The sequence below is a fragment of the Papaver somniferum genome, chromosome 11 (genome assembly GCF_003573695.1).
Source record: "Papaver somniferum cultivar HN1 chromosome 11, ASM357369v1, whole genome shotgun sequence".
NCBI lineage: Eukaryota > Viridiplantae > Streptophyta > Magnoliopsida > Ranunculales > Papaveraceae > Papaver > Papaver somniferum.
The window spans coordinates 27,456,466-27,476,400 of record NC_039368.1 but is presented as its reverse complement, the minus strand read 5'-3'; the positions used below and the strand labels follow the sequence as shown (position 1 = coordinate 27,476,400).

Here is a 19,935-nt window from a genome sequence, read left to right as displayed (position 1 = left end):
GGCACCGCAAGAATTTTTTTTCAATCATTCATATGAGAAGTGCTAACAAATCTCTTCACTCTAAATGGTACGGAGATATGCACATGAAAAGAAGACCATCTGGAGGAAGACAGTGGAGGAAAGAACTTGAAGCAATGAAAAATCTGTTATTCTTGTTGACATGACTATATCTCAAGGAAAGGGACTTTGGAAAGGAATCTTAAAGTTTAAGAAATTGAATGCATAAATTATGGAAATCAAAATGGGTAATGGTGAAGGCATATTATTCTGGCATGATAATTGGTTGGATGGAGGCATACTTACAGAGTTATACCCTGTGTTTTACAGAAAATACAACTCCAAATGGAAGTCTGTATCAGATTGTATTGATTGTCAAGGCAATCGGGAACTAGGCATCCAAACACTTACATCTAACATGGAGAAAGAAAGTTATATTCAGCTAATGAGACAAATTAGACCTCCACTTAATTTAGGTTTTGAGAAGGACTCAGTTTCATGGTCTGGTAGCTCTGAGGTTTTTTGAACAAAACCTGTAATGAAGCTTTCAACTCTTCCCAAGGATCAGTTGTTGCCATATCATTTCCAAAGCACTTATGGAAGGAAGACATACCTCCCAAAGTATCTATTTTGTTTTGGTCAATATTCCATAATCGTTACCTACTAGTATGAACCTATAACACTAAAGTATTCAGATTCCTAAAACTGAAGATGAAGATCTAAGTGCAAGTATGCTAGGCAGATATGGTTTTATTTTATAAAATCATTCATAATTTCATGGTGATTTCATGTACTAGTTTACAAGAAAACATGGAAGCACGGTTTAACGCCTATTTCAAGGAAGAATAAGAAAATTTGGAATTTGATTCAATATGCAGTAGTATGGAAAATTTGGAAAGAAAGAAACAAGGTAACCTTTGATGGGAAGATTAAATGCGTGGATGATGCCTTATTAGAGGTTAAATCTTCTCTAATTTTATGGTCACATAATGGGAACACTTTTCACTTGGTTCATGTTCAGAGCATCTTATTTCATTGGGACACTGTTATCTCTTAGATCGGTAATCCAATTGATGGTTGTAATAATTCTTTTTATTTTTAAAATTTTAACCATTTCTCTCCCACGAAATAATAATAATTGAGAATTCAATAGCAAAAACATACTCGATTCATGGCAAATAGTATTTCCCTAGGCCCATAATTTTGAGTGGTGGAGCTTCCATCAGAGTATTAATGAAGCTACTGCCACATTATGTAGACCAGGGTCAATAGTGTGGTAGAAAATTGCCCACCAGACCCATTCAAGCTGCCATAAATTATAGTACTGCTCCAGTAGGTTGTACAGTTGTACTATGGGAACAGAGCGATGACCTGAATCCCCAACCAACAGATGTCAAACATCTCCTCCGTCCAACCACTTAAAAGATCAAACTTATTCTATTGAAATAGATCGAATACACTTCAGAAAATGGGTATATAGCCAAAAAGGTATTTTTTCTGGGTCAAATGGATGGGTAAGCTTTCCGTCTGGGTCAAATGGACAGTCAAAACAAATAAATGAAACAGACTTTTATACCCTTATTAGTTTTCTCCTTCACCACTTCGTTATCTTGTCCATCTCCACCATTAGCACCAAAAACCCATCGAAACCAAATCTATTCACCATCGAAAGCTTCTCTTATTCCACCAGCACCACCACTCAGGTTTCCTAAGAATTACCACCGACACCACCTTCGCAAACTTTCCTCACGGTTACGATCACGATCGTCAACAATTCCAATACCAATATCATCGTTTTCAATAAGCCTAAAACCCTAATCTCCATCTATTATCTTCATTTGGTTCTCGAATTGCAGATTAGGGTTCTAAATTGATTGATCCATGATTTTATTTGAATTGAAAACACCACCACTGACTTAGAATTCCACCACCATATAATATTTTTAATGCCCTAATTTCGTTAAAGTTTCTCAATTTCATAAGTTCAGGAAGCTAAATTAGGTTTAAATCCGTCAATTCACAAAATGGGAACTCAAAAATATGGATTGGTTCTTGATAATCCTTGATCACGTAAGTCTCCTAACCCTAATTTTATTTTTACTTCTATTTTCTTAACGACTTGCGTTTCATCTATGTTAAGCTTATGTAAAATCTAGTTTGAAATTTATTGAATTTAAACATTGATAAATGATTCATCATGTTTTGATTGAGCTGAAATTTTTTTCATGAAAGTTTAAACACGGATGAAACTGGTTTTTTTGGGTTGTATTTGGTGGGAAGGATGAAATCAGTTTCATCTAGTGTACACATTGATATACCTTAATTTTCGTTAGAATACTCAGGGTGAAACGAATTTCATCTAGTTATAGACTGTCATATAACTGTATTTTCGTCAAAATATGCATGATGAATCTAGTTTCTTATAGTTTATACATTGATATACCTTAATTTTCGTCAAAATACTCAGCTAGGAGCCAATTTCACCTAGTTGTAGACTGTGCTATAAGTATATAATTGTATTTTTGTCAAAATATGCAAGATGAAACTAGTTTCATATAGTTTACATATTGATATAACTTAATTTTTGTCAGAATACTCAGGATGAAACCACTTTCATCTAGTTGTAGAGTGTGATATAACTGTAATTTCGTCAAATTATGCATTATGAAACCAATTTCATCTAGTTGTAGAATATGATATAACTGTATTTTCATCGGAATATGTAGGATGAAATCAGTTTCATCTAGTTTTAAACTTTGATATACCTGGATTTTCGTCACAATATGCACGATGAAACTAGGTACATCCTGCAAATGAACTAATTAGTGCGCCTATACAACTTCTTGAGAGAACTATGAAGATGAATGGTTTCATTTAGCATATTAAGAGTTTTTTGTTCAATTTAAACATGGATGAAACTAGTATAATCTTGTTTTAGATTGAGTTGAATGTGTTTTCATCTAAAATTAAATTAGGATAAATCCAGTTTCATCTTGTTTTGCATGGAGTTGAATTTTCCTCCATCATAGTTTAACTAGGATAAAACAGGTATCATTGTGTATCAAATTGAGCTAAGTTTTTATTTATCCATGTTTAAACTAAGATGAAACTTTTGCATCAAAAAAAAAAAAAAAAAACTAAGATGAAACAGGTTTCATCCAGGTTAATTGATATTGAATTATTTGATATTGTTGTAGGAAGCAAAAGTGGGAAGAGTACCGAATTAAAAACAAAGAGTAGGCATGATGTGAAGGTCGTTAATGAATTAAGAACGAAGCATATGAATGATTTGAAGGTGGTTGGGAAACTGATGAAAAGTTTACAAAATAAGGTTTGGAAATCACAGCCAAACATGTAGAAAAATTGAAGAAGATAAATTTTGGAATATGATAAGTGCGCTCAAAGAAGGAAAACTATGCAAGGCGGAATGCAGCAAGACGCTTATAGCCTTATTGATGCAGTTATTGATGTTTGTTATTGACGCAATTATTGATGTTTGTTATAGCCTTATTGATACAGTTTTAGCCTCAAAATAAAGAAAACTACACAGTAAAGTTATTGATGCAGTTTGTTTAAACTTTTATTTGTATACTCTATTTTTGACTACTTTCCCAATAATCTTATATCAGAATATGTTGGATGAAACCAATTACATCCTGACGAAAAGATATATGTTTTGTTAGAACATAGAAGATGAAACCAGTTACATCCTGATGAAACTTTTCAGAATTTACAGGATGAAACCAGTATCATCGTGAACAAACTTGTTTTTTCGTCAGAATATGTAAGATGAAACTAGTTTCGTCAAGGTATTATTCATGATGCACCTGTATTCATTGAAGTTTGAACATAAAAATTGTAAAGCAATTGAAAAAATAAAAAAGACATCAAGATTTATATATCAATCAATACCAAATAAATATATCTTATTACAAAGTTATCAAATATCCCACAAAATGATATATTAAAAATACATTTCCCTTAAAAATGTAGCAGTAGCGTACACATTCCAGTGCGATTGACTGGATTTCATTACTAAATGGAACATCCTCTTCTTGATAGACCAAATGTCGATTATGAGATACATTATCGTCAATGATACCGTAAAAACATTGAGTTAGGCATGACTTAGCAAGCACAAATTCAGCATTTTCGTCAAACAAAATAACGTAGTCCATCCTATGTTGTTGTTCATGCAAAGGAAGAGTTAACTGTTAAATCATGTTGCACACCTTTCCATGTCTGTAATCAGTTATAATAAGATGATCTCTAACATCTGCAAGTGACACAAACAAGTATACGGGCAAGTAAGAACATATTCACATACTAATTAAAATAAGAAGGTTGAGTTAAGGGAATGGTATCCTGGTTTAAGACCAAGTATGGCTTTTAGATGCTTCAAAAACAAAGTATGGCTCTAAGAGATCTGTGATAGTAGCTTTAGAAACTGTCAAAAAAGGCTCTTGCATATGAAAAATTAACACCAACCATAAACACATTATCCCCACAAAGAGTTTCGAAGTAGAAATCCACCCGAAGAAGAATCAAAGTTCTTATTGTCAAACATCTACTAAATTCACACTCAAGACACACAAAGGTATGCTATTATTCAAATCCTTTTATGAATTAACATAATAATCTCATTTTTATCTAGGTTTCTTACTCATTCAAACACTGACCACCAGCACATTACACTACCTTCACCACCAACTGCGCACAAATTAACACAATCCACCATCCTCGCCAGCATCTTCCTCCCCAACCACACCAATTATCACCTACCACTTAACAATCAACATCCTTACCGATCAAGACTCACCACTGCATTATCCACCACTTGCACATTTACTGACCTCACCAACATGGGAATCTCCATTCACAACACAAGATGATTTCAAATATATCAATGTTAATAATTTCATTCTTATCTAGGTTTTAGTTACTGATGAGAACACTGACCACCAATAGAATTCAGTATCTTCATCACTTACCACTGACTAACAACATCCACTACCACTGATCACTTACCACCCATAAGCACTACCACTCAGGCACTAACCAACCACCCCAACAAATATGAAAATTAAATAAATTTGTAACAATTGAAAATCATACTATTATTAAACTTAAAATTGATTCAGAACTAAATTACACTAAACAAAGCTAAGGTTGGAAAATTAGTCTTAATTTGTTATTGAATTTAGACAACCCTAGAAAATCAACAAAAAACCCACGTCATCAATAGCTACTGAAACTTCTAATTGTAATGAATCAAAGGATTAAAATTTATATCAAACTTTCAATTAGACGAAAACGAAATCAAAATTGGACAAAATCAGTTTTGAATTAAATAAAATTAGAATCAAACTAATCAAAAAAATTTCGAATCATTAGAATAAAACTTACCATGATCGAACAAAGATTAAGAATCCGATAGTAATCCGAACTCGAATGTCGAACGGATAAAGAAGTTGAAGCTCATTTACTTCAGATCTACATTTCACCATTACGAAATTAGTATGGGTATAACTTATACTGATCCAAGGCAGAGAGATCGACATGAAGAGAGGATCTATTTCACCATGCTTGAGCTCTGAAAATCGTTCAAGATCTGAAAACGAAAAATAAAATTGTTCTAGAGAAGAAGAAGGTGATGAGAGAAAAAAAGAAGAGAACCTTTCTGTTTTTGGTTGAGTTTAAAGCATGAGGGTTATTTTAGTTAAAACATAATATTTTATTTTATTTTTCCTGGGTGAAATATCCAAATTGGCTAATTGAACAATATTTTTTTTGATTTTGGTCCATATAAACGGTATCAAAAGCTAGAAATCTATTTCACCCATGAATTGTTGGTTTTGGTCTTCTTGACCAATTTTATGAATATACTTTGTTGGTAAAAAGAAAAAAACAACCTCGATGTGGTCGACTGATCCAACTTAGTATAAAAAAGGGGATTTACATGTGCAACTACTGACGCATTGTATCACTGAAAACGCTCTTTGTATTTACTTAAATAAAGTATTGGATCGAGAAATCAACATTTTACGTACAAAACTCAAACACAATTCTAATTATAAAAACCCAGATTCTACTGTTATTACTTTGTGTACTCATCTTCCCCTTTTCTCAAGATCTCTTTCTCTCTTCCCCAGACAGACAAACATGCATCCTGAGTGACTGAACTACTACTGACTGCATGTCTGCACCCACAACTGATCATTACTAATTTTCTAGATCTCAATCAACAAATTAGAGTATCAAGAGAAATGGGTAGATTACACGAGAGAAGCACTTGGTTTTGTGTTTTTCTCATCGTCTTATTGATGATTACAAGTTATGAATCCAATGGAGAGAGTCTTAAAGAAAACAGTAACACGTGTAGCAGGAGGATTAGCAGTAGTTTCATGATAAGGGAAAGTAGTGCTGCTGGTAATAGTACCAGAAGAAGCAGCAGCAGCAGTTGTGATATTTTTCAAGGGAGATGGGTTTTTGACAATTCCTACCCACTCTATAATCTTACAACTTGTCCGTTCATTCGCAGAGAGTTCAACTGTATAAAGTATGGCAGACCTGATTCTCTCTATCTCAAATATCGATGGCAACCCAGCTATTGTACATTGCCCGGGTACTTATCTCTCTCCCTCTCTCTCAACTACACAGTAATCAATATAACCACCATTGTTGAATCTATGGAAGCTTAATGTCTTAACGATTAATGGTGGTGAATTTATGATTCTTAGTGCATTTAATCGGTGTCATGATTGATGACTATGACCGACAGTTTTTTTTTGGAAGGGAAGATTGATTCAACTCAACAACTGATAAGGTTGTGGAACTTGTGGTTGTAGTCGTCTTTTTGTCGAGCACATGGTCTGAGTTGAACGTGATTGAGTAAGAAAATGGGTACGTGGGCAAAATGGCAAAGGGCTCTTTTGGCTGTTAAATTAAATTAAAGGCGAGATAAATAGAATATTATCTGAAAGTTGATTAAAAGTGACCGAGTACATGTGAAACCATGTACTGTCACTAGAAAGTTTACTCTCTCTTTTTTTTCTTCTTTTTTTTTTTAACAAGAATAGTAATATGTCCGATGCTAAGCGTAGTACCTGTGACGGATCCCTAACTCAAAAGGTAGAGTCCGAAAAAACAAAAAAACATCATAAAAGTCAATAATCCACACTTGATTTTAGAATTGCGTCAGCCCAATTTTGGAGTTAAAACTTGAGCCGGTAGGGAGTTAAAGTTAAAATACCCTTTAAAGGTTGAAATCCCATGCATCTAAAATAAAATCAGGTTCGAATAATGAAACCCATCTAATCCACTGGATGAATTTAGATTAGGCAACTGTATTGGTCAGACTTCAACAATATTCATGCGCATTTACTAAATTGTCGGTGGAGCAAGAAATGAAGAATGGTAAAAAAAATTGTAGGGGTTATTAACTTGATCTCCTGGGCATGGGATTAATTATACTCTATGAACTCTTTATCACTAACTGATGTGTTCTATTTCCATATACTTTACAAAATTACAGGTTTGATGGAAAAGATTTCTTAACGAGGTTTAAGGGGAAGAAAATTATGTTTGTAGGAGACTCTCTAAGTCTCAACTTCTGGCAGTCACTTGTTTGCCTCCTACATTCTGCAGTTCCTCGAGCAAACATCGTCCAAAAGACTACAAACACAACCAACATTTATACCTTTCAGGTTTGACTGCTGCCATTTCTCGCAAACTCCTACTATTTCTTACCACTACTCTACAAATGCATCTAAAGGTAACATGTTTAACTCTTGTTTGTCAAGGACTATGGAGTTTCAGTGATACTATATCATTCTCTTTTGCTAGTCGACACAGAAAGTGAAAAAATTGGTCGTGTTTTAAAGCTTGACTCGATTAAAAATGGTGGAGATGTATGGAAAAATATGGACGTTTTGATCTTCAATACTTGGCTTTGGTGGGGCAGAAGAGGAGCCAAACAACCGTACATTTCTTGAACTCCTCAAACAGCCTATATTTCAACAATAGCAATCCTGAGGTGAAGTTGATTAGTTAATGCTTGTCATGCATGATGCAGATGGGACTACGTTCAACATGGCAGCAAAATATCTAAAGACATGGATCGTATGCTTGCTTTCCGGTTAGCGTTAACAACATGGGCAAAGTGGGTTACCACAGACGTTAACTCTACCAAAACAAAAGTCTTCTTCCAAGGAATTTCTCCATCACATTACAAGTAAGATTTTTCATATTTACGCTCCTGTTAACATGAGCTCATAAATGAGGATACTTATTAGACTAAGATTGTGGCCTAGACCAGTATCTAAAAGGAGACATCTGAAGTACAGATTTTTGATGAAGATGGTCTAGCTAGTCACCATTATATCATCCTGTTTAAAGTCTTTTCGATTCCAAGACTTTATTTACGGGGTTCGTACTATTCAGAGTGTGAGGGAGGCTATAAATATTACATTCATTATTATGTATGGCTATCACATTATTCAATCAGTGAATAGCAACTTTCTAATGGAACTTTTATTTGTTTGGCATAATCAGTGGCCATGACTGGAATCAACCTGGAATAAAGAGTTGTTCAAATCAAACGGAGCCGTTATCAGGTTGTAGTTATCCTGCTGGATTACCATCTGTAACAACAATTGTGAAAGATGTTTTAAGTAATGTTCTCTCGAAAAATATAGTTCATTTGTTGGACATTACAACTCTTTCACAACTCAGAAAAGATGCACATCCGAGTGCATTTAATGGCTTCAAAAGTATGGATTGCACTCACTGGTGTCTTCCAGGTCTTCCGGATACCTGGAATCAGCTTCTTTATGCACAACTCTCTTCCTTGTTCCCTTAGAATAGAAAAATTACTCATAGTTTATTCATATCAACCGCATATACAGAACAACAACTTTCTTTCTTTACTTCAATATAGTGATCGATCATTGACCAACAAGAGGTAATTAAGCTTAATGCTACGTTCTCTTAATCATGGAGAATATTCATATTTAAAGACTTCTGTTATCTTCATACAATATGTAAGAAGAAATAAGAAAATTCATTTCTTCTGTATTTTAGCAATATTTTTCAATAGTTCTAATAGTCGCGCAACAATGCCTAGATGATCATCTTATTTTCTTGAATTAGAAGTGTATAATTTTTGTACCTCATGTTCCTGAGGGAATTATCTGTTAGAAAAAACGCTTTAAAATTACCAATTTTTTCATGGACTATGTTTTGATCCCTAAACCTATTGCCCATTAATTGTTTTTTCTTTTGAATAGATAAAACAATAGTCCCACATTGACTAAAATCTAAAGAGTTTTAGACATAAATACCATAGAATTGGCTATAAGGGCATGGCCCTTGGGTCATTAGACTTTTGTGCTTGGAGGGAAGGCTTAGACTAGGGCAAGGTTTCCTTTCCCGTATGCGCGGTGCTTCGCACAGAAGCACGCACACCACCGCTGTCGGTCGGGTCGGGCTCAGGCTCGGGCTCGGGCTCGGGCTCGGGCTCGGGTTCGGGTGTGGGTGTGGGTTCATTAGATCCTATCTTTTTGCTGAAACTTTTGGTACGTGTTTTACACACATGTAGAAGAATCTTCTTCTTTGTATGCACATGTTTGTCTTGGCTTTCTTGTCTGTACGTGTTTGTCTTGCTTTCCTTGTCTGCACATGTTTGTCCTGGCTTTCTTGTCTGTACGTATTTTTTTTGGGCTTCAAGGTTAATGAATCTGATAAATGTGTTTACATTAAATCTGTGGATGATTCTCATGTTATTGTGTGCCTATATGTTGATGATATGCTCATATTAGGTAGTAACCTTGATAGTATTAATACCACTAAAAGCATGCTTAACGAAAACTTTGACATGAAAGACTTAGGCCCTACTGATGTAATCTTAGGGATGAAAATCAGAAAGATGTCTGATGGATATAGTCTTAGTCAATCTCATTATGTTGAAACTGTGCTTAAGAGATTTAATCATGAAAATGCTAAACCTGCAACTACTCCTTATGATCCCAATTGCAAATTGAAAAAGAACAAGGGTGAGGGTATTTATCAACTTGAGTATTCTCGTGTTATTGGAAGTCTTATGTATTTAATGAACTGTACAAGACCTGATATTGCCTATACTGTGAGTAGATTAAGCAGGTACACTTGCAACCCTGGGCAGGATCACTGGAATGCTCTCTACAGAGTTCTACGGTACCTGAGAGGAACTTCAAACTATTGCTTAAGTTTTGGGAAGTATCCTGCTGTGCTAGAAGGGTATTGTGATGCTAACTGGATATCAAACTCAGATGAGTGCAAATCCACTAGTGGGTACATCTTCACACTTGGTGGTGCGTCTGTGTCATGGAAGTCTACCAAACAGACATGTATAGCCCGATCCACCATGGAGTCTGAGTTTATAGCCTTGGAGAAAGCTGGAGAGGAAGCTGAATGGATACGAGGTTTCCTGGGTGGAATTCCACTCTGGCCCAAGCCTGTGTCTTCGATCGCAATCCACTGTGACAATAAGCTGCTATTGGATGCGCAAGGAATAGTGTATACAACGGAAAGTCTATACATCTTCGAAGAAGACACAAGACAGTGAAACAACTACTCTCTACTGGCATCATCTCTATAGACTTTGTAAGGTCTAAAGAGAATATTGCAGATCCTTTGACGAAAGGGTTATCTAGAGAGGTAGTTAGATCCACATCGAAGGGGATGGGACTCAAGCTCATAGAATAAATCGCCATGAAGGACACTCAACCTTGTGAACGGAGCTCCAAGATCAAGGTTCAATGAGATAACTAATTTTTGGTGATGTCGAGAGAAAGCACTATCTTTGTCCCTCCCTATGGTGTAACCGTATGATAGTGCTGCCTGCATGTTTTAGGATGATCTGTCAAGATATTAATGAGTTCCATGGCTTTGCTTAAAGCGGAGTGTGGCAGGACACTCTTAATGGACTCACCTATGTGGATGTTGGAAGTGGGGCCGCTTCCTATGAGAATTTGAGCTTTTTCTCTAGAGACATTCATTAAGTCCGGGATTTAGCCCACGGCCAAAACGGGCACAACGGCAAGAGCTTGGCAACCTTTTTTTTTCTTTGAGACATCAAAGTGTGGTTGTTATTTCTGAATTGCACTCACTGTTGACGGTTCAAGACATTGTGTTCACCGAAACAACAAAGCAGTTCCGGTAACCTCTCACTATGTTAAGGTTCAATCTCTGGGACACCTTAGCCTAATATTGATGTATTATGTTTTCTCGTATTTCGTCGATCGATATGTTTTATCATTCATGTGGGGGATGTTAGAAAAAACGCTTTTAAAATTACCAATTTTTCCATGGACTATGTTTTGATCCCTAGACCTATTGCCCATTAATTGTTTTTTCTTTGAATAGATAAAACAATAGTCCCACATTGACTAAAATCTAAAGAGTTTTAGACATAAATACCATAGAATTGGCTATAAGGGCATGGCCCTTGGGTCATTAGACTTTTGTGCTTGAGGGAAGGCTTAGACTAGGGCAAGGTTCCTTTCCCGTATGCGCGGTGCTTCGCACAGAAGCACGCACACACCGCGCGTCCGTCGTCGGTCGGGCTCGGCTCGGGTCGTGGGGTGGGGTCGGGTGTGGGTGTGGGTGTGGGTTCATTAGATCCTATCTTTTTGCTGAAACTTTTGGTACGTGTTTTACACACATGTAGAAGAATCTTCTTCTTTGTCTGCACATGTTTGTCTTGGCTTTCTTGTCTGTACGTGTTTGTCTTGCTTTCCTTGTCTGCACATGTTTGTCCTGGCTTTCTTGTCTGTACGTATTTTTTTTGGGCTTCAAGGTTAATGAATCTGATAAATGTGTTTACATTAAATCTGTGGATGATTCTCATGTTATTGTGTGCCTATATGTTGATGATATGCTCATATTAGGTAGTAACCTTGATAGTATTAATACCACTAAAAGCATGCTTAACGAAAACTTTGACATGAAAGACTTAGGCCCTACTGATGTAATCTTAGGGATGAAAATCAGAAAGATGTCTGATGGATATAGTCTTAGTCAATCTCATTATGTTGAAACTGTGCTTAAGAGATTTAATCATGAAAATGCTAAACCTGCAACTACTCCTTATGATCCCAATTGCAAATTGAAAAAGAACAAGGGTGAGGGTATTTATCAACTTGAGTATTCTCGTGTTATTGGAAGTCTTATGTATTTAATGAATTGTACAAGACCTGATATTGCCTATACTGTGAGTAGATTAAGCAGGTACACTTGCAACCCTGGGCAGGATCACTGGAATGCTCTCTACAGAGTTCTACGGTACCTGAGAGGAACTTCAAACTATTGATTAAGTTTTGGGAAGTATCCTGCTGTGCTAGAAGGGTATTGTGATGCTAACTGGATATCAGACTCAGATGAGTGCAAATCCACTAGTGGGTACATCTTCACACTTGGTGGTGCGTCTGTGTCATGGAAGTCTACCAAACAGACATGTATAGCCCGATCCACCATGGAGTCTGAGTTTATAGCCTTGGAGAAAGCTGGAGAGGAAGATGAATGGATACGAGGTTTCCTGGGTGGAATTCCACTCTGGCCCAAGCCCGTGTCTTCGATCGCAATCCACTGTGACAGTCAAGCTGCTATTGGATGCGCAAGGAATAGTGTATACAACGGAAAGTCTATACATCTTCGAAGAAGACACAAGACAGTGAAACAACTACTCTCTACTGGCTTCATTTCTATAGACTTTGTAAGGTCTAAAGAGAATATTGCAGATCCTTTGACGAAAGGGTTATCTAGAGAGGTAGTTAGATCCACATCGAAGGGGATGGGACTCAAGCTCATAGAATAAATCGCCATGAAGTACCTCAATCTTGTGAACGGAGCTCCAAGATCAAGGTTCAATGAGATAACTAATTTTTGGTGATGTCGAGAGAAAGCACTATCTTTGTCCCTCCCTATGGTGTAACCGTATGATAGTGCTGCCTGCATGTTTTAGGATGATCTGTCAAGATATTAATGAGTTCCATGGCTTTTCTTAAAGCGGAGTGTGGCAGGACACTCTTAATGGACTCACCTATGTGGATGTTGGAAGTGGGGCCGCTTCCTATGAGAATTTGAGCTTTTTCTCTAGAGACATTCATTAAGTCCGGGATTTATCCCACGACCAAAACGGGCACAACGGCAAGAGCTTGGCAACCTTTTTTTTTTCTTTGAGACATCAAAGTGTGGTTGTTATTTCTGAATTGCACTCACTGTTGACGGTTCAAGACATTGTGTTCACCGAAACAACAAGCAGTTCCGGTAACCTCTCACTATGTTAAGGTTCAATCTCTGGGACACCTTAGCCTAATATTGATGTATTATGTTTTCTCGTATTTCGTCGATATGTTTTATCATTCATGTGGGGGATTGTTAGAAAAAACGCTTTAAAATTACCAATTTTTCCATGGACTATGTTTTGATCCCTAGACCTATTGCCCATTAATTGTTTTTTCTTTTGAATAGATAAAACAATAGTCCCACATTGACTAAAATCTAAATAGTTTTAGACATAAATACCATAGAATTGGCTATAAGGGCATGGCCCTTGGGTCATTAGACTTTTGTGCTTGGAGGGAAGGCTTATACTAGGGCAAGGTTGCCTTTCCCGTACGCGCGGTGCTTCGCACAGAAGCACGCACGCCGCCGCCGTCCGTCCGGTCGGTAGGTCGGGTCGGGCTCGGGTTCGGGTGTGGGTGTGGGTGTGGGTTCATTAGATCCTATCTTTTTGCTGAAAATTTTGGTACGTGTTTTACACACATGTAGAAGAATCTTCTTCTTTGTCTGCACATGTTTGTCTTGGCTTTCTTGTCTGTACGTGTTTGTCTTGCTTTCCTTGTCTGCACATGTTTGTCTTGGCTTTCTTGTCTGTACGTATTTTTTTTGGGCTTCAAGGTTAATGAATCTGATAAATGTGTTTACATTAAATCTGTGGATGATTCTCATGTTATTGTGTGCCTATATGTTGATGATATGCTCATATTAGGTAGTAACCTTGATAGTATTAATACCACTAAAAGCATGCTTAACGAAAACTTTGACATGAAAGACTTAGGCCCTACTGATGTAATCTCAGGGATGAAAATCAGAAAGATGTCTGATGGATATAGTCTTAGTCAATCTCATTATGTTGAAACTGTGCTTAAGAGATTTAATCATGAAAATGCTAAACCTGCAACTACTCCTTATGATCCCAATTGCAAATTGAAAAAGAACAAGGGTGAGGGTATTTATCAACTTGAGTATTCTCGTGTTATTGGAAGTCTTATGTATTTAATGAACTGTACAAGACCTGATATTGCCTATACTGTGAGTAGATTAAGCAGGTACACTTGCAACCCTGGGCAGGATCACTGGAATGCTCTCTACAGAGTTCTACGGTACCTGAGAGGAACTTCAAACTATTGATTAAGTTTTGGGAAGTATCCTGCTGTGCTAGAAGGGTATTGTGATGCTAACTGGATATCAGACTCAGATGAGTGCAAATCCACTAGTGGGTACATCTTCACACTTGGTGGTGCGTCTGTGTCATGGAAGTCTACCAAACAGACATGTATAGCCCGATCCACCATGGAGTCTGAGTTTATAGCCTTGGAGAAAGCTGGAGAGGAAGATGAATGGATACGAGGTTTCCTGGGTGGAATTCCACTCTGGCCCAAGCCTGTGTCTTCGATCGCAATCCACTGTGACAGTCAAGCTGCTATTGGATGCGCAAGGAATAGTGTATACAACGGAAATTCTATACATCTTCGAAGAAGACACAAGACAGTGAAACAACTACTCTCTACTGGCTTCATTTCTATAGACTTTGTAAGGTCTAAAGAGAATATTGCAGATCCTTTGACGAAAGGGTTATCTAGAGAGGTAGTTAGATCCACATCGAAGGGGATGGGACTCAATCTCATAGAATAAATCGCCATGAAGGACCTCAACCTTGTGAACGGAGCTCCAAGATCAAGGTTCAATGAGATAACTAATTTTTGGTGATGTCGAGAGAAAGCACTATCTTTGTCCCTCCCTATGGTGTAACCGTATGATAGTGCTGCCTGCATGTTTTAGGATGATCTGTCAAGATATTAATGAGTTCCATGGCTTTGCTTAAAGCGGAGTGTGGCAGGACACTCTTAATGGACTCACCTATGTGGATGTTGGAAGTGGGGCCGCTTCCTATGAGAATTTGAGCTTTTTCTCTAGAGACATTCATTAAGTCCGGGATTTATCCCACGACCAAAACGGGCACAACGGCAAGAGCTTGGCAACCTTTTTTTTTTCTTTGAGACATCAAAGTGTGGTTGTTATTTCTGAATTGCACTCACTGTTGACGGTTCAAGACATTATGTTCACCGAAACAACAAGCAGTTCCGGTAACCTCTCACTATGTTAAGGTTCAATCTCTGGGACACCTTAGCCTAATATTGATGTATTATGTTTTCTCGTATTTCGTCGATATGTTTTATCATTCATGTGGGGGATTGTTAGAAAAAACGCTTTAAAATTACCAATTTTTCCATGGACTATGTTTTGATCCCTAGACCTATTGCCCATTAATTGTTTTTTCTTTTGAATAGATAAAACAATAGTCCCACATTGACTAAAATCTAAATAGTTTTAGACATAAATACCATAGAATTGGCTATAAGGGCATGGCCCTTGGGTCATTAGACTTTTGTGCTTGGAGGGAAGGCTTAGACTAGGGCAAGGTTGCCTTTCCCGTACGCGCGGTGCTTCGCACAGAAGCACACACGCCGCCGCCGTCCGTCCGGTCGGTCGGGTCGGGGTCGGGCCCGGGTTCGGGTGTGGGTGTGGGTTCATTAGATCCTATCTTTTTGCTGAAACTTTTGGTACGTGTTTTACACACATGTAGAAGAATCTTCTTCTTTGTCTGCACATGTTTGTCTTGGCTTTCTTGTCTGTACGTGTTTGTCTTGCTTTCCTTGTCTGCACATGTTTGTCCTGGCTTTCTTGTCTGTACGTATTTGTTTTGGGCTTCAAGGTTAATGAATCTGATAAATGTGTTTACATTAAATCTGTGGATGATTCTCATGTTATTGTGTGCCTATATGTTGATGATATGCTCATATTAGGTAGTAACCTTGATAGTATTAATACCACTAAAAGCATGCTTAACGAAAACTTTGACATGAAAGACTTAGGCCCTGCTGATGTAATCTTAGGGATGAAAATCAGAAAGATGTCTGATGGATATAGTCTTAGTCAATATCATTATGTTGAAACTGTGCTTAAGAGATTTAATCATGAAAATGCTAAACCTGCAACTACTCCTTATGATCCCAATTGCAAATTGAAAAAGAACAAGGGTGAGGGTATTTATCAACTTGAGTATTCTCGTGTTATTGGAAGTCTTATGTATTTAATGAACTGTACAAGACCTGATATTGCCTATACTGTGAGTATATTAAGCAGGTACACTTGCAACCCTGGGCAGGATCACTGGAATGCTCTCTACAGAGTTCTACGGTACCTGAGAGGAACTTCAAACTATTGCTTAAGTTTTGGGAAGTATCCTGCTGTGATATAAGGGTATTGTGATGCTAACTGGATATCAGACTCAGATGAGTGCAAATCCACTAGTGGGTACATCTTCACACTTGGTGGTGCGTCTGTGTCATGGAAGTCTACCAAACAGACATGTATAGCCCGATCCACCATGGAGTCTGAGTTTATAGCCTTGGAGAAAGCTGGAGAGGAAGCTGAATGGATACGAGGTTTCCTGGGTGGAATTACACTCTGGCCCAAGCCTGTGTCTTCGATCGCAATCCACTGTGACAGTCAAGCTGCTATTGGATGCGCAAAGAATAGTGTATACAACGGAAAGTCTATACATCTTCGAAGAAGACACAAGACAGTGAAACAACTACTCTCTACTGGCATCATCTCTATAGACTTTGTAAGGTCTAAAGAGAATATTGCAGATCCTTTGACGAAAGGGTTATCTAGAGAGGTAGTTAGATCCACATAGAAGGGGATGGGACTCAAGCTCATAGAATAAATCTCCATGAAGGACACTCAACCTTGTGAATGGAGCTCCAAGATCAAGGTTCAATGATATAACTAATTTTGGTGATGTCGAGAGAAAGCACTATCTTTGTCCCTCCCTATGGTGTAACCATATGATAGTGCTGCCTGCATGTTTTAGGATGATCTGTCAGGATCTTAATGAGTTCCATGGCTTTACTTAAAGCGGAGTGTGGCAGGACACTCTTAATGGACTCACCTATGTGGATGTTGGAAGTGGGGCCGCTTCATATGAGAATTTGAGTTTTTTCTCTAGAGACATTCATTAAGTCCGGGATTTAGCCCACGGCCAAAACGGGCACAACGGCAAGAGCTTGGCAGCTTTCTTTTTCTTTGAGACATCAAAGTGTGGTTGTTATTTCTGGATTGCACTCACTGTTGACGGTTCAAGACATTGTGTTCACCGAAACAACAAGCAGTTCCGGTAACCTCTCACTATGTTAAGGTTCAGTCTCTGGGACACCTTAGCCTAATATTGATGTATTATGTTTTCTCGTATTTCGTCGATATGTTTTATCATTCATGTGGGGGATTGTTAGAAAAAACGCTTTAAAATTACCAATTTTTCCATGGACTATGTTTTGATCCCTAGACCTATTGCCCATTAATTGTTTTTTCTTTTGAATAGATAAAACAATAGTCCCACATTGACTAAAATCTAAAGAGTTTTAGACATAAATACCATAGAATTGGCTATAAGGGCATGGCCCTTGGGTCATTAGACTTTTGTGCTTGGAGGGAAGGCTTAGACTAGGGCAAGGTTGCCTTTCCCGTACGCGCGGTGCTTCGCACAGAAGCACGCACGCCGCCGCCGTCCGTCCGGTCGGTCGGGTCGGGCTCGGGTTCGGGTGTGGGTGTGGGTTCATTAGATCCTATCTTTTTGCTGAAAATTTTGGTACGTATTTTACACACATGTAGAAGAATCTTCTTCTTTGTGTGCACATGTTTGTCTTGGATTTCTTGTCTGTACGTGTTTGTCTTGCTTTCCTTGTCTGCACATGTTTGTCCTGGCTTTCTTGTCTGTACGTATTTGTTTTGGGATTCAAGGTTAATGAATCTGATAAATGTGTTTACATTAAATCTGTGGATGATTCTCATGTTATTGTGTGCCTATATGTTGATGATATGCTCATATTAGGTAGTAACCTTGATAGTATTAATACCACTAAAAGCATGCTTAACGAAAACCTTGACATGAAAGACTTAGGCCCTGCTGATGTAATCTTAGGGATGAAAATCAGAAAGATGTCTGATGGATATAGTCTTAGTCAATCTCATTATGTTGAAACTGTGCTTAAGAGATTTAATCATGAAAATGCTAAACCTGCAACTACTCCTTATGATCCCAATTGCAAATTGAAAAAGAACAAGGGTTAGGGTATTTATCAACTTGAGTATTCTCGTGTTATTGGCAGTCTTATGTATTTAATGAACTGTACAAGACCTGATATTGCCTATACTGTGAGTAGATTAAGCAGGTACACTTGCAACCCTGGGCAGGATCACTGGAATGCTCTCTACAGAGTTCTACGGTACCTGAGAGGAACTTCGAACTATTGATTAAGTTTTGGGAAGTATCCTGCTGTGCTAGAAGGGTATTGTGATGCTAACTGGATATCAGACTCAGATGAGTGCAAATCCACTAGTGGGTACATCTTCACACTTGGTGGTGCGTCTGTGTCATGGAAGTCTACCAAACAGACATGTATAGCCCGATCCACCATGGAGTCTGAGTTTATAGCCTTGGAGAAAGCTGGAGAGGAAGCTGAATGGATACGAGGTTTCCTGGGTGGAATTCCACTCTGGCCCAAGCCTGTGTCTTCGATCGCAATCCACTGTGACAGTCAAGCTGCTATTGGATGCGCAAGGAATAGTGTATACAACGGAAAGTCTATACATCTTCGAAGAAGACACAAGACAGTGAAACAACTACTCTCTACTGGCTTCATTTCTATAGACTTTGTAAGGTCTAAAGAGAATATTGCAGATCCTTTGACGAAAGGGTTATCTAGAGAGGTAGTTAGATCCACATCGAAGGGGATGGGACTCAAGCTCATAGAATAAATCGCCATGAAGTACCTCAATCTTGTGAACGGAGCTCCAAGATCAAGGTTCAATGAGATAACTAATTTTTGGTGATGTCGAGAGAAAGCACTATCTTTGTCCCTCCCTATGGTGTAACCGTATGATAGTGCTGCCTGCATGTTTTAGGATGATCTGTCAAGATATTAATGAGTTCCATGGCTTTTCTTAAAGCGGAGTGTGGCAGGACACTCTTAATGGACTCACCTATGTGGATGTTGGAAGTGGGGCCGCTTCCTATGAGAATTTGAGCTTTTTCTCTAGAGACATTCATTAAGTCCGGGATTTATCCCACGACCAAAACGGGCACAACGGCAAGAGCTTGGCAACCTTTTTTTTTTCTTTGAGACATCAAAGTGTGGTTGTTATTTCTGAATTGCACTCACTGTTGACGGTTCAAGACATTGTGTTCACCGAAACAACAAGCAGTTCCGGTAACCTCTCACTATGTTAAGGTTCAATCTCTGGGACACCTTAGCCTAATATTGATGTATTATGTTTTCTCGTATTTCGTCGATATGTTTTATCATTCATGTGGGGGATTGTTAGAAAAAACGCTTTAAAATTACCAATTTTTCCATGGACTATGTTTTGATCCCTAGACCTATTGCCCATTAATTGTTTTTTCTTTTGAATAGATAAAACAATAGTCCCACATTGACTAAAATCTAAAGAGTTTTAGACATAAATACCATAGAATTGGCTATAAGGGCATGGCCCTTGGGTCATTAGACTTTTGTGCTTGGAGGGAAGGCTTAGACTAGGGCAAGGTTGCCT

General features: G+C 37.9%; 1 protein-coding gene across 1 annotated transcript; it reads left to right on the top strand.

Annotated features, from left to right (window-relative positions):
- The first annotated feature begins 5,994 nt into the window (after nucleotides 1–5,994).
- On the top strand, nucleotides 5,995–9,092 carry LOC113323035 (protein trichome birefringence-like 38). Its single transcript, XM_026571269.1, has 5 exons — nucleotides 5,995–6,622; nucleotides 7,532–7,703; nucleotides 7,800–7,978; nucleotides 8,072–8,230; nucleotides 8,551–9,092. Exons 1-5 carry the CDS (start codon nucleotides 6,264–6,266, stop codon nucleotides 8,855–8,857), a joined length of 1,176 nt encoding a protein of 391 aa, XP_026427054.1. The 5' UTR covers nucleotides 5,995–6,263; the 3' UTR covers nucleotides 8,858–9,092.
- Nucleotides 9,093–19,935: the final 10,843 nt, after the last annotated feature.

Excerpts from the sequence above, each read along its gene's own strand:
- LOC113323035 (XM_026571269.1), top strand. The coding sequence starts at position 6,264 with ATGGGTAGATTACACGAGAGAAGCACTTGGTTTTGTGTTTTTCTCATC. Across the intron at positions 7,704-7,799 it reads CCAACATTTATACCTTTCAG|GACTATGGAGTTTCAGTGAT; the intron begins GTTTGACTGCTG and ends TTGTTTGTCAAG. Across the intron at positions 7,979-8,071 it reads AGAAGAGGAGCCAAACAACC|ATGGGACTACGTTCAACATG; the intron begins GTACATTTCTTG and ends TGCATGATGCAG.